Genomic DNA, 26,579 nt, shown 5'->3' with positions numbered 1-26,579 from the left:
GAGTTAATGCTCTGTGAGCCTGTTGCCTCATCAAATTTTCAGCACTATTTTAAAGATTAGAAACATCACACAAAAAGGGTGACTTATCTGAGCATGGTGGCATGTGCCTGCAATCCCAACAATTTGGGAGGCTGAGTCAGGAGAATGGCAAAGTCAAAGTCAGCCTCAGCCATTCAGTGAGACCTTGTCTTAAAATAAAAAATAAAAAGAGCTGGGGATAAGCTTAGTGGTAAAGCAACTTGGGTTCGATCCCTAGTACCAAACAAAACAAAACAAAACCCATAAAACCAAGAAGAGAAAGAAAGAAAAAAGGGACGATTTAGCACACATAATAGGTAATATTGTGGAACCTGTTCTTGATGATTTGAAGTATACTGGGTTACTGATTTATACTGGGCAATTTCGTTCTATACTACATGACTCTAGATGTTACCTATTCTTTTTGGACTTTTAAAGTAGGTAATCTTTGAATCTTTTTCCTTGCTTTTGGCGGTAAGCTATCATTTAACACTGTTGTCACTGGGGCCAGATCTAACAATAGATCCCCCTTCCTGTTTTACCTCTCTCATAATTTGATGCTTCTGATTTGTTATGTACTGCAAAATTGACAAATTATAATAAATGTGTCTAAATTAAGAATAAACAGGTCGAGTAGGAGGCTGAGGGATTCTCTTCAAGGGAAGTAGGTAAATAGACTCAGACTATCAAAACATCTTTCTGGTAGCTATTACGGTGCTCTTAGGCCATTTTCATTATTTTCATGTTCCTTGATATATACTATATAATCCAGACAACTGAATGTGAAAATGAGCTATTAATATACAGTTTAGAAAAAAGATAAAACATGTGATTTCACAGTTAATATGTAACAATATAAGATGTGAACGAGGAAAATATTAGGAACTAGAAGGATTAAACCCTTATCTATTTTCCATATTGTATAAGACTCCTAAGTCAACAGTTTAATTGTTAAGGTGGTTAAGGAATTATACAGGGAAATATATATTGAACAACTATTATGTGGTAGGGCCCCTGCAGACATCATCTCAATGCCCAAACAGCTTTTGAGAATTAAGAATTTTTATTCACATTTGTTATGTTTTTGATATGAAATGTCCCCCAAAGATCATATAGTAAACACTTGACAGACAGCCCATGGCACTACAAGAAGGTAGTAGAAACTCTAGGAGATGGGGCCTAGTTGGTCACGGGGGGCATATCTTTGATATTTCTTGTTCGCAGTCCCTTTTTATCTCTTTCTGCTTCCTGTCTACCATTAGGTAAGCAGCTCTGTTTCAACATGCCCCCTGTCTCATGCTGCTTTGCCTCACCACAGGCCAAGAAACAGCAAAGCCAAGAGAACAGAGATAAAACATCTGAAACTGTGAGCCAAAATAAATCTTTCCTCTTTATAAGTTGTTCTTCCCAGGCATTTTGTCATAGTGATGGAAAGCTAACATACCATTTACACTGGAAAAAAAACACAGATGTGCTGCAAGGTTAAAGTGACTTATCCATGCTGAAAAGTGCTAGAAAAATACAATTCAAACTAAATTCTGCCCAGTTTCAATGTGTACTGCTCTATTACTTATAAGACTGGACCTCCCCTTTATATAAAAACTACTACCACTACACCAGAAAATAAAGTGAGAAAATATAATAGAAAATAGGATATCATTCACAAACAAAACAATACATAACAAGTATTTAGGAATTAAATTCCAGACTTCTATGGAAAAAAAATTAATCCTGAGATATAAGAGATTTGAATAAATGAGAGGTAAACTCTGATCTTTGGATGGAAAGACTTAACAGTATAAAGATGTCAGTGTACTCTAAATTAATTTACAAATTCATTTCAATGTAAAAAAATCTCAATAATACTTTGTGGAAACTGAACCAATGCTAAATTGTACATAGAATAATGACTTATGAGACACAACAGCTAGTATAATTCTGAAACTAAAAGTGCAGAGTGAAGATTTGCCCTACCTGATAATTAAGTCAACTTACAAACCCTTAATAAATAAAACAATGTGATATTGATGAGGGATCAAATAGGCAATGGAGCAAAATAGAATCCAGGAATGGACTCGTGTATATGTAGGAAATTGGTACAGAGGAAGGTGGTAATACAAATCAGTAAGGAAAGAAGGGATCATTTAATAATCCCTGGGGAGCTGGCTTATTATATAGAGAAAATAAAGTAATGAAGTAACGTCCTTTTTCTCAATATGCACAAAATTTCTTGACATATGCAAAATAAATACCCACTATATTAAGAATGTGACATGGAAAAAGATTATAAAATTACAAGAAAATTTAGAAAAATGAATTTATGACCTAGGAATTGGGGATAGTTTATTAAATAAAGACACAAAATTACACAGTATAAAGGTACATATTGATGGGTTTGGCAAAACCAAAATAAATACTTTTTTTGGTACCGGAGACTGAGCCCAGGGGCACTTTACCACTGAGCTACATTTCCAGTTCTTTTCATTTTTTAAATTTTGAAACAGGGTCTAGCTTAAGGCCTCACTAAGAGACTTCCCTTGAACTTGCAATCCACCTGCCTTACCCTCCCAAGTTGCTAGGATTACAGGTGTGCACCACAGTGCTCAGCAAAATACCTCATGAGGAGAAGGAAAGGATATTGATATCTGAAGGTTACTTAGAAATTTGTTAAGAAGGATAGCTAAAGAGGTGACTAGAAATTAACAGATGGATAGTTTTGTGGGATAAAGCACAGTAAAATATTAATTGTAGAATCTATGAGGTGGTTATTCTTCCAACTTTTCTATATATATGAAATTATAAAAATAAAAGGTCAAAGAGCTGGGTTTGGTGGTACACACCTGCAAACCTAGCAATTCGGGAGGTTGAGTCAATAGGATTCCAAGTTAGAGGTTCGCCAACTTAGTGAGATCCACAAGCAACTTAGCAAGACTGTGTCTCAAAAAATAGAAAGGAGGCCAGTGTGGTGGCACATGCCTGTAATCCCAGTGGCTTGGGAGACTGAGGCAGGAGGATCACGAGTTCAAAGCCAGCCTCAAGGGCTGGGGAGATAACTCAGTCGGTAGAGTGCTTGCCTTGCAAGCACAAGGCCCGGGGTTTGATCCCCAGCACTGAAAAAAAAAAAAAAAAAGGCAGCCTCAACAACTCAATGAGGCCCTAAGCAACTCAGGTATTAAGCACCTCTGGGTTCAATCCCCAGTACCAAATAAATAAATACATAAATAAAATAAAAAGGACTAGGGATGTAGCTCAGTGGTAAAGCACACCTGGATTCAATCCCCAGTCAAAACAAAACAAAACAAAACAAAATAATAAAAGGTTGGTTAATATGAAATACTTCTATTCAATAAAGGCTATAGGACACAAAATTTAAACAAACTGATCAACAAGAAAAGACAACTGGTACATACATACACACATACACATAAGCACATACTCATACAAATACAGAAAAGATATCTGCTGTATATCTTCTGTAACCAAGGAGAAAAGACAAGTAATCTCACAGAAAATTTGTAAGATAAGTAAATAAGCACTTCAGGGAATGAGAAAACTCAAATGGCTAATAAGCATAAAAACAGAAGAATAAGGCTAGGGATAGAGCTCAGTGGTGAAATGCCTCCTTTGCATGCACAAAACCCTGGGTTTGATCTCTAGTATCAGAATAAACAAAAACAAAGATCAGTCTCATCTGTAATCAAAAGAAATGCAAATTAAAATGTTGTTTGAAACCTACCAGAGTGGTAAAAATTAAGTTGTACAATCAGTAGTAGCAAAATGAGGAATCAGAAAACCTTGTGTATTGTTCATAGGAATATAAATTGGCATACTTTTATTTAGAGCAATTTGGCAATATAGCTTTAGATCTACATGTATATTTTACAGGATCAAGAAATTCTACTCCTGAGTATAAACTAACACAGGAACACAAAAAGACAGAGACATCTATTAAGATACTCTTCAAAGCACTGTTTATAATCTCAAAGAACTGGAAACAACTATCCATTCATCAATCAATAAAATACTGTAATATCAGTATTTGATGGAACATAACTAGCAGTCAAGAGGAATGAACCATATATGAATATGGATACACCTTAAAAATAATAATGAATGTGGGGTGCATCATGCCTATAGGGCTAGGGAAGCTGAGGTGGGAGGAGCATTTAAGTATATTAGTATGAGACCAATGTGAGCATCACAGAGACCTTTTCAAAAAAGAAAAGAACAGTGAATAAAAGGTAAGAAAAAGAATTAGGCTTATAGCACAACACCTTTCATATCAAAAAAGCAAAACAAATAAACAAAACTCTAGCTGTGTGAGATGGTGTACATCTGTACTCCCAGCTACTCAAAAGACTGTGAGGTGGCAGGATCACTTGAGGCCAGGAATTCAAGGCCACCTTGGGCAACATAACAAGATCTCACCTCTTAAAAAAAAAAGTTGGGCACAGTGGTGCATACTTGAGAGGCTGAAGCAGGAGAATCACAAATTTGAGGCTAGCCTTGGCAACTTAGCAAGACTATGACTCAAAACTTAAAAAATAAATAAATAAAAAGGTCTGTGAAAGTAGCTCAGTAGGAGAGAATCCCTAGTTTCAATCCCCAGCACCAGAAAAAAAAGGAAAAAATGTACACATCCAAAAATACTATTAGGACTAGAGATGTAGCTTAGAGATATACAAGTTGCCTGACATTCACGATACCCTGGTTTTGATCCCCAGCACAAAAAAATCCTATGGACTATGCAGGTTATGGATATAGATATAAATATATGGCAGATGGCTTGGAAGGACACGCATCAAATACTCAACAATGTAAGACTCTTCATAGAAATGAGATGGGAACTAGATCAGGTAAGGACAGAAAGGGACAAAAAGTTAAACCAAATAAAGGATTATTCATGGTCTGATGGTGACAGAGGATCATAAAATGAGGAGAATATTCTAACAATAATTTTCAGTGTTTCTGAAGTCTAAGGTGAACATGAAACAAAAATCTCCCCACCCTGAAATATCATAAAAACACTTACTTAAAAGCATTGTCAAAAAAAAAAAAAGTAAAAGAAAAAGGAACTAGCTACTTCCCTGTCACATGGCTTACCGGAGAACACAGCACATGAGCAGCAGATGAGTGGGGACATTAGCAGGATTTAGCATACTGGGTGTGTCAGACTTCATACAGGCCAGGAAAGCTCGCATCCTTCTGTTTTTGTCCTCGACTGCTTTGCCTAGCCAGAGCTTCTTCAGATTTGGGCAAGTCCATTCCCGAAATGTCAGTGCAGACACCAGTTCAGGGGTTTGAGGTGACTTCCCTTTATAGGCAGACCACTCTTTAAGGATCACTGAAGGAACTGGAAAATAGAAATTGAGGAAAAATAGGCTCTAGAAAATCCGAGAATTATTGGCAGATAGCTACAATCAACAGGATCTATTATATGTCAACATTTTAAGTACTTATCACTCCAGTTTTTATTATTAGTGGTACTATCAGCTATGGTAGCAAGCATTTATTAGGTACTTGATGTATATTGAGCACTTTTCAAACATTATCTCATTTAATTACCACAAAACCCTGAGATTAAACTACTATGATTATTACAAAACACAGTGCTTATTTAGCAGAAGAAGAAATCAAAGCCCAATGTCATACAGCTCTTAATTACTTTGAAAAAAATTTCTTAGGTAAATGTACCAGGCTGACAAAGAATGAAGCTGAAGGAGAAATTATGTAAATATCTGGCTTTTCAATACATAATAGGACACTCCAAAAGACTTAAAGGAATTTCACAAAATTCTCAAAAATCTAACATCTTGGGCATAGAGGGGTATGCCTGTAATCCTTGCTATTTGGCAAGCTGAGGGAGGTGGATTGCTTGAGTCCAAGAGTTTTTGAGGCCTACCTAGGTACCACAGTGAGACTCCGTTCCCCAAACACCCCCCAACATCTTTTAGATTTACAAGTATGTAACAGAACAGAAAAACATGGCTTCTGTCTACTTCTAGTTCACTCTGGCTCCTAAGTTATAGTTCTTTAATTGAGATGTCTAGCATCTACTCAGTCATTCAAACCAGAAACCTAGGAATCATGAGTTTTCTTTCTACTCACATCCAAAACATGTTTTTTAAGCCAGGGGCCTGCTGATCCTACCCCAGAATCAGCCCTTCCATCTATACCCTTTTTCTATCACAACAAATATTCTTAATCTTCACCTGACAAGAGTCCCTAGACCGCTTGTTCCTACCTTCATCATGACTGGTCCCTTTCATCCCCATGCTCCACAATCACAAGAGCATTACTATTTTTTTGTGGTGCTGGGGACTGAACACAGGGCCCTACTCATGCTAGGCAAGTGCTCTTTTACTGAGCTACATACCTTGCCCTAGAGTGCTCTCTAAAATATAAAGTTTTAAAAAATTTTTTATTTAATTTTTTTTTACAGACTGCATTTTGATTTATTGTACACAAATGGGGGTTGTGCACAATATAGGGTCACACCATTCATGTAATCATACATATACATAGTGTAATACTATTTTTCCTTATCCTTCCCCCACCCCTCCTGCCCCATTTTCATCTACACCATCCAAAGTTCCTTCATTCTTCTCTTCCCCCCCCCCCCGCCACTCCCTCTCATTATGTATCATCATCATCCACTTATCAGAGAACACATTCGACTTTTGGTTTTTTGGGCTTGGTCTATTTCACTTAACATGATATTTTCCAACTTCATCCATTTACCAGCAAATGCTATAATTTTATTCTTCTTTATGGAATATATTGTACATATTGTACATATAGCAGTTTCTTTATTTATTCATCAATTGAAGGGCATCTAGGTTGGTTCCACAGTCTGGCTATTGTGAATTGAGCAGCTATGAACACTGATGTGGCTGCATCACTGTAGTATGCTAATTTTAAGTTCTTTGGGTATAAACTGAAGAGTGCGATAACTGGGTCAAATGGTAGGTCCATTCCAAGTTTTCTGAGGAATCTCTGTAAAATGAAATTAAACCCCTATTTCTCACCCTGTACAAAACTCAATGCAAAATGGATCGAGGATCTAGGAATTAGACCCAAGACCATTCACCAAATAGAAGAAAAAGTAGGCCCAAATCTCCATCACGTTGGCTTAGGATCAGACTTCCTTAACAAGACTCCCATAGCACAAGAAATAAAAGCAAGAATCAATAAATGGGATAGATTCAAACTAAAAAGCTTTTTCTCAGCAAAGGAAACAATCAATAATGTGAAAACAGAGCCTACAGAGTGGGAGAAATTCTTCCCCACACACTTCAGACAGAACACTATCTCCAAAGTTTATAAAGAACTTAAAAAAACTTTACACCAAAAATACTCAATCAATAAATGGGCTAAGGAACTAAGCTGACACTTCACAGAAGAAGATATACAGGTGATCAACAAATATATGAAAAAGTGCTCATCATCTCTAGTAATTAGAGAAATGCAAATTAAAACCACCCTAAGATTTCATCTAACTCCAATTAGAATGGCTATTATCAAGAACACAAGCAATAGTAAGTGTTGGCGTGGATATGGGGGAAAAGGCACACTCATACAAAGAAACTTATAAGTTTGAAATAATTATAGATTCACAAGGAATTACAAAAATAGTAGAGAAGTCCTATATACCCCTTACCTAAGTTCCACTAACAGTTTTATTTTAAACAATATAAAACATCAAAAATAATATAAAACATTAAAGTTCAGAAATTGATATTGGAACAATGTGCATGTGTATGTAGTTCTAACAGTGTAGATCCATGTAACCACCTCAAGACCCAGAACTATTCCATAATGACAAAGATTCCCATTGTGTTATCCTTTGGAGTCAGACCTAAAGCCTTCCAACAAATCCCTAACCCTCCATCTCTATAATTCTGTGATTTTGAAAATGTTATAAAAATGGAACCATACAGTATGTGACCTTTGGAGACTGGCATTTTCATTTGGCATAATGCCATTGAGATCCATTCATGCTGTTGAATCAATAGTTTGTTTCTTTTTTGCTGAGTAGTATTCTGTGGCATGGAAGCACTATTAGCTATTCACCCACTGAAGAATATGTAACTGGGTTATTTCTAATTTGGGGCTATTAAGAATACAAGATTTTGGTAGAGTGTTTGCCTAGCATGTGTGAAGCCCTAGGTTTGAGTCCTAGTACTGGGAAAAAGAAAAAAGAATAAAGCTATATTGTGAAGTTTCTGCAGGAAACTGTCTTTTGTATATGTCTGTGAGTATAAGTTCTGTGTCTATTTTTAGCTTTTGAAAGGAACTGATAAATTACATTCCAGAATGGTAGTGCCACTTTCATTCCCACCAGCAATTTATGAGTGATCCACTTTCTCTGCATCCTCTCTGTCATGTTATTATCACTATTATTCATCTTAGCTATTTTGATAGGTGTACAGTTATACTTCACTGTGGTTTTAATCTGCATTTCTTTAATGATACATAACTTCATTTATAAATGTTTTATTAGTGCACTATAGTTATACATATTAGTGGGGTTCTGTTTATCTTCAGTGAAATGTCTGTACATGTCATCTGCTAGTTTTCTAATTTGTTTTTATAATGTTCAGTTTTTAGAGTTTTTCATGTATTTTTAGGTACTAGTCAAGACAATGTGGACCTGTTCAACTATGATTATCTAGTTCATCCAGCACCAATTAAAAAACACTATCCTTCTTCCTTTGAAGTGCTTTAACAGCTTTGTCAAAAACCAGTTGGCTGTACTCCTGTGGGGGCTATTACTGGATTCCTTATTGTATTTTACTGATCTATGTGTCAATATATCTGCTAATACTATACTGTCTTTGTTACTATAGCTACATACTAGATCTTGTAATCAGGTTCACTAATTACTCCAAATTTATTCTTACTTTTAAAAATCATTTTAGCTATTCTAATTCCTTTGCTTTTCCACATATTAGAATAATCTTGTCTATATCTACAAATAATCTTGCTGGAATTTGGATAGGAATTGCATTAAACTTGTGTATCAATTTGGACGGCATTAACATTTTTTTTTTTTTTTTGCGGTGCTGGGGATCGAACTCAAGGGCTTTGTGCTTGCAAGGCAAGCACTCTACCGACTGAGCTATCTCCCTAGCCCCATTAACATCTTTACTATGTTGAATCTTGTATTTCATTTTCTTGACTTCTATTCTGGCAAAAACTATGTTGAAGAGCACACATTCTAGCCTTGTTCCTGATTTTAAAAGAAAAACAGTCTTTCACCACTAAGTATAAAGTCAGCTTTAAGTTTTTTGTAGATACTCTTGATATCAAATTGAGGAAGTTCCCTTCTATTTCTAGTGTTCTGAGAGTTTTTATCACAAATGTCAAATTCTGTCAAATGATTTTCTGCATTCATTGATATGATGATTTTTCTTTAGTTCATATAGATGATAGATTACACTGATTGATTTTTCAAAATTTTAAAAGTTAAATTTAAATACTGAACCAGCCTCGCAACAATAGAATGAATCCTACTTGGACATGCTGTATAATTCTTTTCATATGTTGTTTAATTCTATGGGATATTTTGTTAAGAATTTTTGCATTATAATGTCTTAGTTTATTTATTGTTGCTGTTTTTTGGTACCAGGGATTGAATCCAGGGATACCTCACCACTGAGCAATATCCCCACTCCATTTTTATTTTGAAACGCAGTCTTGTTAAGTTGCTGAAGCTAGCTTTGAACTTACCATCCTCCTGCCTCAGTCTTCTGAGCAGCTGGGATTACAGGCATGCACAACCATGCCCAGCTATATTGTCTGTTTAGGTTGCTATGACAACATATCATAGACTGGGTGACTTATAAACAACAAATTTATTTTTCACAGTTCTGGAGACTGGGAAGTTCAAGATCTGAATGCTAGCTGATACAATTTGGTGAGGTCCTGCTTCCTGGGTTTGCAGATGGCTGTCTTTTCACTGTATTCCCACCTGGCTTGGAGAAGAGAGAGCTCTGTAGGACCCCATTTAGAAAGACACTAATCTTATTCATAAAGGCACCACCCTCATGATCTAATTACCTCCCAAAGGCCCCATGCCCCACTTCCTAAAATCCTCACATTGGGGGTTAAGATTTCAAATTATATCTTTTTTGCCTTTTCAAACTTTAATTACATGTTTTTTTACATTAAAAATAAAAACATAATTACCACAAATTACAAAGGACTAAAAGCAGGACTACAATAATGAATGAATCACTTCAGTCTGGAAAGCAGATACTCTCAATAATGTTATAGTACAAGCTCATTGAAGTATTTTAATTTTTTGTCCTTTTAAATGTGATATCCTAGCACATGGTAAAGATGAACAAACCTAAGATGTAACTTCTCTGCAAAACTAAATGACAAATTTTCCTTTCTAATGAGAATGGTCTTTAAGCTTTTTTTTTCCCCCCTCTGCCTCTGCCATCAACATGGCTGAAGGAGAGGGTGGAACTGAGGAGAATCTGAGGACCCTTCCACACAAGAGATACTTTGAGGTTCCCATCCAGGATGATCCAAGCCACTCTATTCAGGTTTTTGGCAAAAGACCCCTGCCCTCCCTAACTACTGGTCTTCTGGTTCCCTCCTCTGCACTTCCAGAGCCTTCTGGGCAGCTTATCAATCATCAGAAAAGGGGAAAAAGAGCTACAAAGGAACAAAACAAAAATACTTAAACTTTTGACATTGGGGTTCAGCACCTCCATCTGAGTCTCAGAGGTCCAGGCTGAGACAATTTGTCCCAGGTTTTGAAGAAAGCACAAGAGAAACCTGCCTCTCACTATAGCTGAGGCACACAGACCTTCTCTTTGACAACCACAGGTCATGCTAGCATGGACCACCCTTGGAAGGGCAAAGTATGAACAGGGGGATTTAGGCAGGCTGTTGCTTTGTGAACCAGGTCTTAGATCCCCACATAAAGGTGGTGGGTATGAAGTGGCTATTCCTGACAGCTCCAGCCATTCACGCTTATCACAGATACACTGGTCCTAAGTTCAAGTGCCTTCACAAAGTGAAGATGAAAGTACTCTTTGCATTATTAACTAATAACTTGAAAATACCCCCACCCTCACCCCTCCTCAGCTTATGTTGAGATGAAGTCCTCACCTACAAACCTCAAAGGGGCCTCTTCCTTCAGGGGTGTCTAAGGATCAGGGAAAGGGTGGAAGACCATGGCCTGGGAGTAACTCTAGAAGAGAACAGCTTTTCCATAACCTCCAAGGTTTCCTTGTGTCCCCAAACCCAGCAGGAGTCAAACACCAAGGATTCTCTGGTGTGGGATATAGTACAGTGCTGAGTGACTCAAAGGAAAGAAAGAGGAAATGACAGGAAGGAGAAGAGGGGTCCAGGAGTTCAGAGTCTGGGACTATGTGGGGCAGGACCTCATCCTATAGTCATAGCACAGACCAGATATTCATCCTTAGGTCAAGACAACTGGCTCATGAGAAGTGATATGGGCTTCCCACATACTAAGCATTGGGATGACAGAGATGGTGTTGAGGGTGGTGCACAGACTACAAGCAACCAGTACCCAACGACAGCGGGCAAGCCCCTGTCAGTCTGGGATACCATCTCCCACTCTTGACCTTTGGACCAAGAGAAGAACCTGTTGAAAAGAAGGGCCAAAGAAGTTTTCAGTAATTGAGTAATCGTATTGCAAACTTCTCAGTGTTGCCCAGTTCCCACTAGGGATGACACACATCCTAGTCTGTGTGAGTGAGTCCTTCATTACCCTCCCTAGCTTATTTTTTTAAAAAAAATATTTTTAGTTGTAGATGGACATAATACCTTCATTTTATTTATTTTTATGTGGTGCTGAGGATCAAACCCCATGTTTCACACATACCAGGCAAGCACTCTACCACTCAGCTACAATAGCAGACCAACTCTCCCTCGCTTCTGATAACAGTAGACTAGCCATTCCATTGACATTCAGAGCCCAACTCAAGCAGTCAGTGGCCAGAAAAGAGAAGTTAGGTATATTCTATGTCCACATACACTTCCTGCCACAGGGGTTTACCAACTAGCAGGATGTCCCCCAGTCCCCAATTCCTCCTCATCCCCTCTTCCCAGGTGGATTCTCTTTCCAAGGTGTGGTTGATCAGAGGGTGGGCAGAGATGGCTTTGCAGAGGTGGGATGCAAGACAGGGAGACCCCATCAGACCCTCAGAGAGGAATGGGACCTTTCTCTACCTTTCATGAGACAAAGCCACCTCCAGGTCTTAGGGATCTTTCTGGACAACACTGAGAAACATATCCAAGCCTCAGGTGTCAGGTGTTCCCCTTTCTCATCCTGCATGGGAGAGATGCTCAGGCTCAGTATAAGTGTGTTCCAGATCCAGGACAACTCTATTTTCTTTTTTTACTTCATTTTAAAATTTACTAGCTTCTCTAGCATTTCAGAGAGAGATACAGGATTTCAAAGATCAAACATGAATGCGACATCATGGGACAGAAAGTGCACTTAGAACATACTGAACAAATATCTTGATTCAGTCTACTGGTATAATTTTTCAGTCTACTGATGCAGTTTTTCAATCTACTGGTATAGTTTTTCAGCATACTGATAACTAGTGATGTTAGTCTTCCAACCAGACGATTTTATAATTCACAGGGGGAACCTAAGTATCCTTAAAGTTGAAGAGAAATAAGCTCTTGTTTTTTCTGGTCACACTATCTCATACTGGTTTTTGTTATGATGCAAGAGAGACAGTAGGCTAGAAAGATTTCAACTAGCTGGAAGCAAGCAACTCTAAAGGAAATTCCTGTAACAACTTCTGTTGGCTTGTCCATTTGGCATCTTCCTGTAACAACTCCCATTTCTGACTCTATAATGGTCATCACTTTTATAAAATAACCTTCATTGTTTACTTTATCTGCATCTTTCTGTGGAGAACAATCTTGAAGTTAATAGCAACTCTTGGGAAATCCTTTTTCTACATGATATTTAGTATCTTTCCAATCATTATAATGTGACACTGCAACAATGGATCTTGTCTACTGCTTCACTTCTATTATCTCCCATAGAGTTGTACTGTTTTAAAGCCTTCTCATAATTATTCTTAAAGCTGGTCTTAGTCTCATATCTGAAAACAAATCCTACGATGTCAGCAACCAGTTCAACCAAGAAAATGAGAGTCAGAAACACTGCATACAGTTTCAGCTTCCATGCAGAAGCTTGGCAGGTTGCAAAACAGCCAAAGGCACCCAAAATAATAATGACAGTGCCTATACAGATGAGCATAAAGGGGACATTGGTGGCCTTCTCAGTTAAAAGTGAAAAATAATTTTCCAGGCTCACCTTGTCCCAAATGCCAACAGCAAGAAGGATAACACCTGTGATACAGAAGATGAAAGTGTATATCAAGAGAATGCTCCTGAAGCAAGTAATGACTGGTTTAGTCTGTAGTCTCTGAGACCCCAACTCTATTTTCTAACAGTCTGAAGCAAACTTGGCCTTGGGATTCCAAGGGTAGAAGGAAAGGTGTTAAAAGCAGGCCAGGGCCTGGCTTCACAGCAGGGCAGGGCCTGGTATGAGGTGACAGCAGGCCGTGTGAGGACATGACAGTGGCAGCAGTGTAGACACAGGACATCAGCTTCAATGATGCAACAGCAGGGATATTTTGGGCACGGCTCTGACAAAAGCTGACCCCAACTCTCTTGTCTCTAGTCAGGAGGCACCAGGCAACCAGGTCCAGAGAAAGATCTAGCCAGTTCAAACCCAGGAACATCCAGAGAAAGTGGGAGCTCTTTAAGTTGACTCCACCAAGGAAAATAGGCATTTCTGTATTATTTCGGATTCCTGCTCCACAATAAGGGAACGTTTTGGAAAAAAAAAAAAATTATTTCCAAGAATAAAAACAAACAAAAATTCCAAGGAGAAAGGAAAGACATTACTTTCAATGGGTTAGGTGGGGGCTTTCTGATTTTATTATGGTCAATTTTGTCTTTTTCTCCCCATTTTCCCAAGAATAGAAAAATCAGAGAAAAATAAATCATTTTCAAATAGTCTTTTCTGGTATGAGCAGCATCTCTCTGGGCTTGGGAGTAAGGGCAGTAGGAGAGGCTGAAATCTCCCCCCAATCCCCACTTTTAGATCCTTTGGTTTCCTTCTTCCAGAAGATGACAGAGGGCATGGTAGGGATAGCAGGGAGAGAATATAGTGATGGCAAACCCTAGATGATTAAGGGGCTGATGCTCCTGGAGTCCAGGGGTACTCTCAGAGTCTTCCATGGGACAGTGCTGGGCAATGGGGTCCACAGGGTCTTCTGATGGGCTGCATAGTTGACTTGAGGAGGAGTAAGAGAAGGCAGTGGATAGGGAACAGGGCTGTGCCTTAACAGCCATAGGCAGAGCTAAAGAATGATTTTGGTAATCCAGACAAATTATCAATAATTTAAAATTTGATACACATATACATAGACACATAATTAAAATATCTACCCTTTCAAGAAGCTGGGATGGGAGAGTTGTGTAGAGGAGGGGAAGGGAATTATGTGGAAGCTACTTCCTAGGGTGCCTCAAATAGCCCAAAAGGTATCTATACTGCTATTCAGCATTAAAGCCCATCCTTATAAATCCAGACCTGTCTCTTCTTTGTTCCCTCCTGGGACTAGGCATCCCCATGGACCCTCGACCATCCCACATATTCCCAGCTCCAAACTCTAGGGCTAAGGGACTTTTGTTTTCCCAAAGTTTGTGTGTACCAGTGTTGGCTTGTCTATTTGGCATCTTCCTGAATGGGCTTGCCAGTTGGTGGTTAGCTGATTATCATGGCAAGCCTGCTGGAAGACTGGGAGGTGCCCTGCTTCCTGCTTTCACCACTAATACCTCCTGCTTCCAATGGGTGTTTTTTGTGGTTACTCTCCTCACCAATGAGGCATCCACTTGAAAGTCTTCAAGATGTTGAAATTTGTTGAGGTATTCTTGTATTTTGGGGTCAATGTCCAAATTTTTTGGCTCTGGAATATTTCAAGAAGGCCCAGAACTTCTCTGGCACATAGAGTAGGTCAACTTCATAGTCCCTCATTGTTTCTTCCTGAAAATCCTGACATATATCCATTTGGAACTTCTTTTCTAAGTCATAACTGTAATATCAAAAAAAGTACTCCAAACCATATCTATAGCCTTCTCTGACATCCTCCAGAGTCAGCTGTTTGAACTCCTCATACATCTTTTTGTTGAATTGATCTTGGAGGAAGAAGGATCAGAAGTAGAAGAAGAATGTACATTTCCTCGGACTGGACAATGCCCATGTGCTTTTGCTAATTAAGGTAGTACCTGTGATACTTGAGGTAGACATGTTATGTAAAACTATTTCCCTTGAGCAGCTCATGGGAAGGATGTTGGAACTTGGACAATGACTGAAGAGTACAGCCATAGCTGCCAACCTCGTGTGTTCCTTCTGAGGGGCTGGAGCTAATGAAAGCATTCCAGGGCCTCTTGGGAATCCATCACCCAGCCCACATGGCTCTCCAAGAATGGTTTTGAGCTATGCCTTGGCTTCCTTTTTTCGAGGCATCTTCACATCTAATATCTGCCCTTCTTTCATAACTGGGTAAAACCATGATGATTGGCTTGAGTCTTTGATCTGTGGGGCCTGGGTGTGTGTGAGGTCCTGGTATTGCTGTAGTTGGGCAACTCTGGGACACTGGTTGGTAAAGAGCAGGCTGTAGTGGAGGGCTCAGGATCACCAAACAGCTTGTTGACCAGGGCATCAGTGGGAACTTGCTAGAACAGAAGTGGCCCGGGAAGAACCTCCTGGTTGGGATTCACAGAGGGCTCAGGGGGTCAGTGTATCAAACTGCTTACATCTGGTCACATTGACTTTCTTGCTTGATCTTGAAATACTTGGGTTCAAACTTCTCAGTCTACAGGTCCTGACCATAGTAGAAAAGCCTGTCATTAATGACTTTGGTCATCTCAGCACTCATCTTGGTCAAAAACCATGATTGCTGATCTCACTCAGGTGCTGGTGAATGTAAGGTGGTGCCTGGGTGACAGTGAGGATCTTGATGACATCTGGTCATCAATCTCACAGTCAGAGTCTTCATTAGACCAAGCAGTGAAGGTGTTCTTTGACCCATTAATCTGCTCCACTTCCTCATCAAAAAAGAAAGCTAGTTCCTCTGCTCATCCTGATCCTTGGACATTAGCTTCCTGGAGGGAAGTTGCTGAGGCAGAGGTTGGGTGGGCGAACCTGGGCTCCTCTGACTTCTTGGGCTGTGCTGCGGAGAACCCAAGTCAGGCAGACTGGAAGATATGCCCTTGGGTAGTATCTTTAGGTTGCTCACCTCTTCCATTTTGGTTGGCACTGGGATGACTGTACAGGGAGAGCCAGATACTGACTTTGTCTCTTTCTGGTAGTGCTGGAAGGGAACAAACTTAGGGCAGTTGAGAAACTGGGAAAAAAAAATCAGTATGCAAATTATTATTGGGGGACCAAGAAGAGGCCACTTCTCAGGCTCTTCCCTTGTAAGGACATTCTCATCAATAATATCCACCATCTTGCTGTCCTTGAGGGCTACAAAGATGAATGAACTGTTAGTGGTGAGGGTCTGCATTTGGCAGAAAGAAACAATAAGGGGAATGGGAAGGAAACCACTGGCATCCATTTTCCACCTCAGGAAGAAATCTTGCTCTAAATTATATTCAATCCGTCACTTCATGTAGTTTTTGCACAGTGCCTGGTACACACTGCTGTCATCATCAAAGTAGTAAGTGATGCTGTTCACGTACTTGGGGGTACAGGGCCCCTCTGTACCATCAGTTTTGACAGCCAAACCGGTAGTCAAAATGGGTTTCAGTGTTATGCCCCGCCACATTCCTGGTCACAGAAGGAAGCCTGTGCCCCACCAGTCCCATTAATCTTCACACTTTATGTCTTGTTCTGGTTGTGCTAGGTAGGCTTAGGTTTGGTCTCTGGTTGCCCAGCTGCAGAGGAGTGGCCACAGACAAGGGCATGCAGGTGGCAAGCTCAGACCCTTTACTTTCCCCACATTTGGCAGGTATACGTCTCAGCTCCTGTGGGTGGGCAAGTTTCTCTGAGTATGATAGGCTTCATGTCTATTTGTATCGAACCCCACTTGTGTTTATTCTCTTCCTTCTTCAGCCCATCTCACTGGCAGTCCTCATCCCCATGCTTCTTCTTCCCTGATTTTTCTGATTTGGTTTTCAGGTTCTTGTTACTGTTGCTCTCCTCTTTCTTTCGTGTCCTTCTTAGGTAGCAGTGTACTGGCAGGCTGAGGCTTTAAATGCTGTTGACTGCACACACTTGTGGGCTATCTCTTAGTTGTGGATTGGTTTAACTGCATCTCCAAAGTCACCAACTTTGCTGCCTTTGCACTGTTTAGGGGCTGTTGCTCTCAAACACCTTGGTTGGAGCAGAATGTTCCGGAGGGTATGGTCTGTTCACAGGGTCCAGGACTGGCCGCAGCACATGCTTAGTCCAAGGGTTCGCCTTGGGTGGGGGCTTCGGCGAAGTCCCAGTGCTTGATTCCTGAGGCTCCTGCTGCTCCTTCACCAGTATCCAGCTCGCTGCCAACCTCCTCTCTGTTACCTCAGGACAGGTGGCTGCAGGCTCTTGGGCAGCCCAGTACCCTCCTTATTTGGCTTGGTATAATGTAGCCATGGTCTCTAGCCAACGGGTTCAGGCTCCCACCTCGAAGTTGTACACCCAAGGCTTGCCCGTGCCTTCAAAGACCAGTGGAGGTTTCTTTCTCACTTCTTCACAAGTGTCCCCACCCCTCAATGCTCTCTGGCCTGCAAGAATGGGTCACCTTTTGGGGACAGCAGATCCATTATGGGTGATCATCTGTGCACACACCCGCTCCCCTGGGTGTGCCTGAGCTTGCCTCCCCAAACCAAGGAACTTGCCTCACATGCAAAGTACCTGAGAAGTCTTCTTCCAGGGACCCAGGGTGATGGGCCTCAATACTCCTGAAAAGGATCAGGATGCATGCTAGGCACTGCTCCCTACCTGATTTGATGCAGCTGCTGTAGATTTGAGGCCTACTGGTAGGTAAGAGGGAGTGAGTGAGAAAGGGCCTTCCACTCTGTGGTCCAGGCCTCCTCCATGTGCATCCCTGGTGCACCCCCAGTATGCCCCACCCCAAGACTGGCAGGCCTCTCACCCCCAGCGTGGCCCAGGTTCCCTTCTTCTTGTATCTCAAAATGAAATTTTAGAGTATTGATTAGAGGCTGATCTTCTGGTTTTGTGTTGTTTTTAATAAACTGGATATGGACCCATCACATGTGTTAGGTAAGCACTAAACTACTGAGTCACATCCCCAGACCTTTTTAAATTTATTTTGAGACAGGGTATAAGTTTTTGAGGTTGGCCTTGAGTTTACCTCCATGTCCCAAGTAGCTGGATTACAGGCATGTGCTACCATACCTGGCTTCCTCTTTATTAATATGAGTGGTATTAATTTCTCCTTTCAGCAATGATTTAGCTGTTCCACAAATTTACTATGTTGTACAGATGGTCCACAACTTATAATTGCTCAACTTATGCTATTTTGACTTGATGATAATTCAAAAGTGAAATGTATTCAATAGAAACCATATTTTAGGGGCTGGGGGTGTGGCTCAGTGGTAGAGTGTTTGCATAGCATGTGTGAGGCACTGGGTTCAATTCTCAGTACCACATATAAATAAATGAATAAATTAAATCTATCAATATGTAAAAGAAATATTTTTTAAAAAGAAATCATATTTTAAATGTTGATCTTCTCCCAGGTAAGCTATATAAAGTCCAAAATTCTCTTGGGCAGTAGCAGTGAGCCACAACTCCCAGTCATGTGGTCATGAGGGGAAACCACTGATACGCTACACTGTGCTGTGTTACTAAGCTGTGATGCTCACTAGGTTCAGCATAGGAAATGCTTTTTCCAATTGTTAACACATATTAATTGTACAAGTTAATGAATTTCACTGTGACATTTCCATATACAGATTTTCAACTTATGATTAGTTTACCAGGACAAAGGCCCATTGTACGTTGAGGGGCACTTGTATTTTCATTTTCATTCAGTTCTGTCTTTCCCTTAAGACTTCTTCCACAGATTATATACACATGCTTTATTATTTTCAAAATATGCAGATTTTATCTTTCTGTTTTTGATTTCTAATTCAATTCCACAGAAGTCTGAGAATATACTCTATATGATTTCAGTTATTTTAAATGTACTGAGGTTTGTTTTATTGCTAAGGAAATGATCCATCATGGTACATGTTCTGTGACTGCATGAAAATAATGTATACTGTCCCCTTGTATGTTTTCTAAGAGTTGACCAGATCCTGCTCACTGATTATGTGACTGAGTTCTTCTATAGCTTTTCTCATCGTCTGTCCAGTGGTTCTGCCCATTATTGAAAGGGGTGTTGAAGTCTCTATAATTATGGGTTTGTCTATTTCTCTTTTTAGTTCTATCAGTTACTGTATCACATATTTTGTGGCTATATTATTTGGTGTCACACATTCAGGTTTGCTATAACTTCTTGGTAGATTGACCCTTTTATCATTATATTCTGTCTCTGGCAACATGCTTTCTCAAAAGTCTACTACATGTGGCATTAATATAGTTGTTCTAGCTTTCCTTAGATTAAGGTTTGCATGTTTATCATTTTCCCTCTTTTTATATTTGTATGTATATTTAAAGTGAACTTTTTGCAGACAGCATTTACTTGGGTCATAGTTTTTATCTAGTCTACTAACCTGCATTTTAATTGGCCCTGTTAGACTCCATATATTTACTGTAATAATAGATATATTGGACAGTAAGTCTATCATATTACTTTTAAGTTTTTCATTTGTTTTCATATTCTTCCCTTCTTATAGATTACTTCAACTAATTTTATGATTCCATTTTTATTTTATGATTCCATTTTTATATATTTATAGTGTTTTTTAGAACATCTCTTTGTATATATTTTTTGGAGTGCTAGGGATCGAACCTAAGGCCTCATGCATGCTAGGCACACAGTGTACCGCTGAGCTATAACCATGGTCTCATTATGTATTTAATTTAATACCTAGAACATGCATTTTAAAAATATACAAAGCAGGACTGTGGATATGGTTCAGTGATAGAGCTCATGTTTAGAATACACGAGGTCCTGGGTTGAATTCCAAATACTTATAAATAAATGAATTATATGCATAACTTATGCCTATTGGCACAGACATTCTACCAGTTCAAGTGAAATGTAGAAACCTGACCTATGTTATGACTCTTTATACCACTCCATTTATAATTGTCTAAAATATTTTCTCTAACTAGAGAACCACACTAAACAGTATTGTGATTTTTCTTTTTGTGTGTGTGTGTGGTGCTGAGATTGAATCCAGGGCCTTTTGCATGCAAAGCAAGCCATCTACAAACTGAGCTATATCTCCAGCCCCTTAGCGTTGTGAAGTTTTGCTTCAATATGAAACACAATTTAGAAACTCAAGAAGGTAAGTCTATTGTACTTATGTATTCCTTTGTTCTTTCCACTGTTTTTCTTCCTTTCTCATGTTCCATGATTCCTTATTTTGTCATTTTCTTCCTATGAAAAGAACTACCTTTAATTATTCTTTTTTCTAGGGTAGTTCTGCTTATGAAAAATTATCTGTTTTCCTTCTGAAAATGGCATGATTTTCTCTTAATTATTAAAGAATTTTCTTGTTTGATAATGAATTCTGATTGACAATTCTTTTCTTTCAGTACTTGAAAATGTTGTGCTGCTTTCTTCTGGATTCTAATGCTTCTGATGAGAGATCAGCTGTTATTTGCATTATTTTTACCCAATAAGTAAAGCACCATTTTTGTGTGGCTCCTTTCATTGTTTTGTCTTTACTTTTGAAGTTTTAACCATGATCTGTCTTGACATGGCTTTCTTTGGGTTTATACTGCACATGATTAATGCAGCTTTTTGAACCTGTAAATTTATATTTTTGCCAAATTTGAGGATAGTCCAGCCATTATTCTTGAATACTTTTGCATCCCCATCCTCTTTCTCCTTTCCTTCTGAAACTTTGATGACACCAATATGAGATCTTCTGTTGTGATTCAGTTTTTGTCAGTTTATTTTCTCTCTGTTCTGTTAGACTAGGTGATTTCTATTGTTCTGTCTTCAAGTTCACTGATTTCTTCCTGTTTTGTCTCTTACCTGAGATTGACTCTATTCATTGAGTGTTTTATTTTGGTAAGTATATTTTAGTTCTTAATTTCCAATTGGTTTTTCTTTAAATCTTCTCTTTGCTTAGTCTTTCTATTTTTAGTTTGTTTCAAGAATGTTTACAATTGTTAAAACATTTTAACAATGGCTGCTTTGAAATCTACCATCATGGTATTCACTTTATTCTCAGTCACTTTGAGATAATCTGAATTTGAAACCTTCCTAGTTCTTGTCATAATGAGGAATTTTCAATTGAAAACTGAACATTTTGAGTATTATTTTAAAAGGCTCTGGGTTTTATTTAAATCGTGTGTCTTAGCAGGCTTTTTCTGACCACTATGTGAGTGAAAGAGGACACTATCTCATTATTATCAGATGGGAGTGGGAAGTTTCAGTCCTTGCTTAACCTTGTTTGATACCTCCCCAGCAGGAGCAGGTAAGGCACCTTATATAGCCTGGTAAGGATGAAAGTCTAAGCTCTTCATAAAGCCTTTGCTGTGGATTGGGGCTGGAGTACAGTGGTTACTACCTAAAAATTTTCTGTGTTGCTAGGCTTTGTGTTCTGTTCCTTTGACCACAGAAAGCCAGCTTTTTGGAGGCTTCTACTGTCCTGTAGTTGTTAACATTTCTGGGCCACTGTCAGCTTGCTCCACATCCAGTTTGGGATATGTGAGGCAAAAAGAAAACCCAGGGAACTCACTAGTGCACCACTGCATCATTCCTTGGGACCCGAGGTCATCAGCCAGTCTGTCTTCTCCCTACCTTCTAGATTACCTTATGCTTGTTTTACATGTGTCCTGGGGTTACTTGTACTTAACAGCAGGAATAGGAAAACTACCTCTGATCTAGTCCATCTTCAAGGAAGCAGAAATTTACAGTATTCTTTTGGAACACACTAATTTGACCATGTCACTCTGTAGCTTAAAACACCTCAATGGTTTAACATAAGCACAGGTTCAAACTCCAAAACAAAACCACTCTGAGGAGGCAGACTGTGTCAGTTACACTTCTATATTCTCAAAGCCCAACATACTTCTTATTAGTAGTAGTCATTCTGAATGCTTGATAATTGCAGATTTGGGGCTATTACATTAATGTGTTTCTCATACTGATACATATTGTGATGAATGATGCATTTTCTTAAAGACTGCATAGCCTATATGATGTCCTGGACACACACACACGTACGCACGTACGCGCGCGCATGCGCACACACACACACACACACACACTTATTTATATTTTGCTGTGTCAAGCATTGAGAGAACTATCAAAGCTATAACTACATACACTTACTTACCTTCCACAGGTAGCCGCCGCCGTATGGCCAGGCGTTCCATTTTCCGCTGTGTCTCTGCCAGACTAAAAAGGACTCCATATACATACTGACGAGCTGACCTGAACAGGAGAGCAGCTGGAGGTAACTCCATGTTACACTCATCCTCAATACATACGGGGATCTTAATCTCACCCTAATAAAAAAAAAAGGTCCAAGGGAAAGGAGAAAATGAGTACTTAATGAGGTTTAGAATCAAACTGAGAAGAACCAACAATGAACTGCTGCCTCTATAGCTCAGCCACTATATTTTCTGCATGTATTTCTGAGTTTCAGATTAAAAAGAAGCTGTTTGAAGCTCAGCTAACCAGTCAATTCATAAGGTATATTCCATTTTGGAGGTCTCACCTATGATTGACTATAGATGACTAATGGAGAAAGCTTAGACAATTTGCTGGTGGACAGATTTGTATGGTAAGATCATAGGAGGGGACTAGCTATGCAGTGGAGGAAAACATAAGGAACAAGGGCATGAAGCCTCTTCTTAGGCTGCCTACCTCTAGAAAAAGTCCACCAACTTGGTGCAGTGTCTACTTCAAAATCTCACAATTATACTTTGCTTTTAGGCACCTCATTTACTGTACACTCCTATCTCTGGTTGGTCCTGACTCATCTGAGGCCCTTAATACGAGGAGAAGCACCAGTACAATTGTTCTCCTTTATCTCTTTTCAAATACCAATATCAGACTTTCTTTCTGATAACTTATAGTACTAGGAAATATAAAGTGCTCTTACAGGGAGGTAGGTGTAGATGTGCTGTCTCACCTTAGTGAGGACGTGATAGATATATGGATACATAAGACCCCTTCGGTGCCTGTGTTCAGCAACCCGCAAGACTTCTGGAGCTACTGGTGGTAAGGGTGGAATTGTGATGTCCATGTGGTTCCTTGTAGACATAGATAGCAGAGATGGGATGTGAGGCTCACCATCACCTAGGCTGGTTTCTGAAACTCCAGTATCCACAGGCTGTACCCAAGATCCTCTGTCACCATTAGGACCTTCCCATCTAGACTGCTGCTGAAGAGTTTCTGTGATGTGACTGAAAAATTTAGAAAGACATCATAGAACAGAAAAGGGAAGTTGATAGTAATACTTCCATCCATGATGGCTACTGTGATCCCAAGGAATCTTGTAAACCCTCTGGAGGTCCAGACACTAGGTTAGCACCAGAGATGATACCTTTCCTCTCAGTAGCCATCACTGCCCTCCTGGATTCTTTCACCTGACACAAACCAAAGCAATCAAAAGTAATGGGAATCACTCTGAATCCTTTATATCTTTTAAAGGCCATGCTAGGAATCTGCTTATGTTCTAAGAAAATAATTGCAACTGCAACCTCAAAATAGTTTTGCTTCCCAAGAATAATCTGTTTAGAGAAATAATCTAAAAAAGTGAGCTATGATCAGAACTGTGTCTTCATTACTAAGCAATTTAACTGCCTAATCCACTGTTCTAATATGTCAACTCTATACATTGTTTTTTAAAAAATTCAAACTATCCCCTTCAGAAATGGAGAAATGATACCCAAATTACATGGCACATCCATACCAGGGCTTCCCTAACCAACTGCTATACTGCCTTTGACTACAGTAGCCTGGACATCTGAAAACTATCATCTGCACTGGGCCAAAAACCAAAGAATGATAGAGAAAAGGCAAGAATATATACTTTCCCACATTCCTTCTGAAGTCTTTTCCCCTGGATGTCTATACAGATACTTACTCAGAACTGGCTCCATTTGGCTCATCACCATCAGAGGAAGAGGAGTGGGAAGAGTCTGGTCCCAAAGGAGGTGAAGCTTTGGAAGTCAGGTAATTGGGAAACTGGGATGCAGAGGAGTCATAAGAGACAGCCCAATTGGCAAAGGGGCTGTCCTGCAGCATGGGATCCTCAGAAAAAGCATGGGAATCCCCCAGAGGATGGGAGGAGAAGAGAAGAGATGAGTTGGGTCCCATTGGGAATGGTGGTGGATATTTCATTTTCTGGGGCACTTGGTGAGAAAACTAAAGGACAAAACAGACAGAAAATCTGTTTAACATTTTACCAGACTCCAAGATGGTTCCCTCAGCAGTTGTGACATAGTGGATGATACCAGTAGCAGGGACTGTGGAGATATCCTACTGAGAATGATAAGAAATAATTCTAACCATGCTGCATGAACAGAATCCACGAGAGGCAGGACAATGAGCCAATCCAGGCCACTGAGACCCATTCCCTGACATTAGCTAATCTACCTTTACAATGCCCTAATGGTTTGGGTACTATCTTTACATAGTTTGACAGCCTCAAAGTAGAACGTGATATAGATATATATAACTTGACATTCTGCTAACACTGAAACGCCCATTTCCACAACTCAGATAATAAAAACCAGGAGGCAATGTGAGTCCAATGCTAACAAAAGGTCTTAGGCCTCTTAAAGGATGCTTACCATTGGCTTTCCAGCAGAAATTGTGCCCATTTGATTTCGTGGAAGGGGAGGATTTCCAAGACGATTATTTCGAAAGCCTGAAGCCAAGAGAAAGAGCTACATTTCAATCAGTCCTAATAATTTTACAATGTTATATTCTGCCAACCCATCACCACATGAAAAAATAATATTAATAAATAAGGTATGGGCTGGAGATATGGTTCAGTGATAAAGCCATTGCCTAGCATGCATGAAGCCCTGGGTTTGATCCCCAACACCACAAAAAAGTTAGTTAATTGAACAGCTACTATGTGTCATGCCAACAATCTTACATAAATAATTTCATATGACAACAACCCTATAGAGTAGGTGTCATGAACTATATTTCATACAAATGTGACTTGCCAAGGTCACATATGTGGTAAGTAAAATTCAAACTCAGGCCAAAGATAGGGCTTTTTTTATATATAACAGGACAGAATGTGGGTTAGCACTAGAAGCAGTCCATACTAAGCAATTAACTTTGTTCCTCATCTATAAATTTGCCATGACAGGGCTTTACTGTTTTACATGAAAATCTAAAGTAAAATGCCTTCCAAATAGCAATGACTTCTAGGAAGGCCCAACCACAAACAAGTGATTCCATTCTGACCCTGGAGTTCCTGTGATGTACCAACAGTTTCCCCTATGAACAGAGCAGCCTAGGGTCAGATGGAAACCTTACCTAGAAAGGAGGGACCCACTGGCAGCGAAGAGAGTTTGGTTGTGACTGAATAGTATTCAACTGCTTTCTTGAATCGCTCTATTTTATCTTCTGTCCTGGACTGGTTGTTGGCATGTGAGATTTTCAGAAAAAGAAATGATAAGAGAGTCTTTTTCATATAACTTATAATTTGGGAGTCAAAATAATAGCAGAAATCGAATATTTAGAGAAACCCAAGAAAACAAATTTCCACTTTGCAGGAAAGATTAGAGAGAGAGAAATCATTATGGAACACAAAATCTGGAAATTTTTAAAAAGTTTACTTACATTTCATGCTATTCTAAAATGATCACATGATCTGTAGGAAACATACATAAGAATGGGGTGGGGAATCACATCGTATAACCAACTAACAATACTTCAATGTGTTTCCTTACATTATTTTTTAAAAAATTTTGTTGCAGTATATGCCATTATAATATACATACTCTATAATTTTGTTTTTATTATACTAATTTATCTAAATAATATCGAATGGTTGAATATTTTATTATTATGAATTTATCATAAAATTTTATAACCACTTGCATATATCTCACATTTAGCTTATTTCTCATATTTGGCTATTTTAAGCTACATAGCAAGAGTATATATTGTCCATATACATTTTTTTCTGGATTTCAGATTATACCTTAAGAAAATATTCTTAAAATGATATTGGTTCAAAAGGTATGAACATTAAAAGTAAGAGCACTTAGACATACATAAACCCACAATGTGATGATATTATTTATCTAACAGAAAGACTAAAATTAAAGATTAGTGATATTAAACCCTGGCAAGTATAGGGAATAACTGGAACTTGAACACATTGCTAGTGGGAATGTATATTGGTATAGTGTGGAAAATAGCTGACAGTTTCTTATAAAA

The 26,579-nt window shown here is 39.1% G+C and overlaps 1 protein-coding gene and 1 pseudogene across 6 annotated transcripts in view; both read right to left on the bottom strand.

The window, feature by feature from the left end:
* FAM120C (family with sequence similarity 120 member C) overlaps positions 1-26,579 on the bottom strand; it is a 113,239-nt gene that overhangs the window by 42,167 nt on the left and 44,493 nt on the right. For 3 of the 5 annotated variants that reach the window (XM_079123766.1, XM_079123768.1, XM_079123765.1), the window contains exons 5-10: positions 25,671-25,770; positions 24,968-25,044; positions 24,259-24,539; positions 23,302-23,575; positions 22,501-22,672; positions 5,122-5,371 (exon numbers count right to left, since the gene is read on the bottom strand). In XM_079123766.1, the coding sequence (XP_078979892.1) occupies positions 5,122-5,371; positions 22,501-22,672; positions 23,302-23,575; positions 24,259-24,539; positions 24,968-25,044; positions 25,671-25,770 (1,154 nt within the window). Of the gene's footprint in view, positions 1-5,121; positions 5,372-22,500; positions 22,673-23,301; positions 23,576-24,258; positions 24,657-24,967; positions 25,045-25,670; positions 25,771-25,976; positions 26,008-26,579 lie in introns of those variants that run through there. The other 2 variants (XM_079123767.1, XR_013761092.1) reach the window with 2 other exon arrangements.
* On the bottom strand, positions 9,164-18,120 carry LOC306651672 (tetraspanin-6-like; annotated as a pseudogene). The gene has a single exon. The product of its transcript is annotated as a tetraspanin-6-like (transcript).

This window comes from Sciurus vulgaris (assembly GCF_902686455.1).
Source record: "Sciurus vulgaris genome assembly, chromosome: X".
Classification (NCBI taxonomy): domain Eukaryota; kingdom Metazoa; phylum Chordata; class Mammalia; order Rodentia; family Sciuridae; genus Sciurus; species Sciurus vulgaris.
This window is presented reverse-complemented; position numbering and strand designations above follow the sequence as displayed.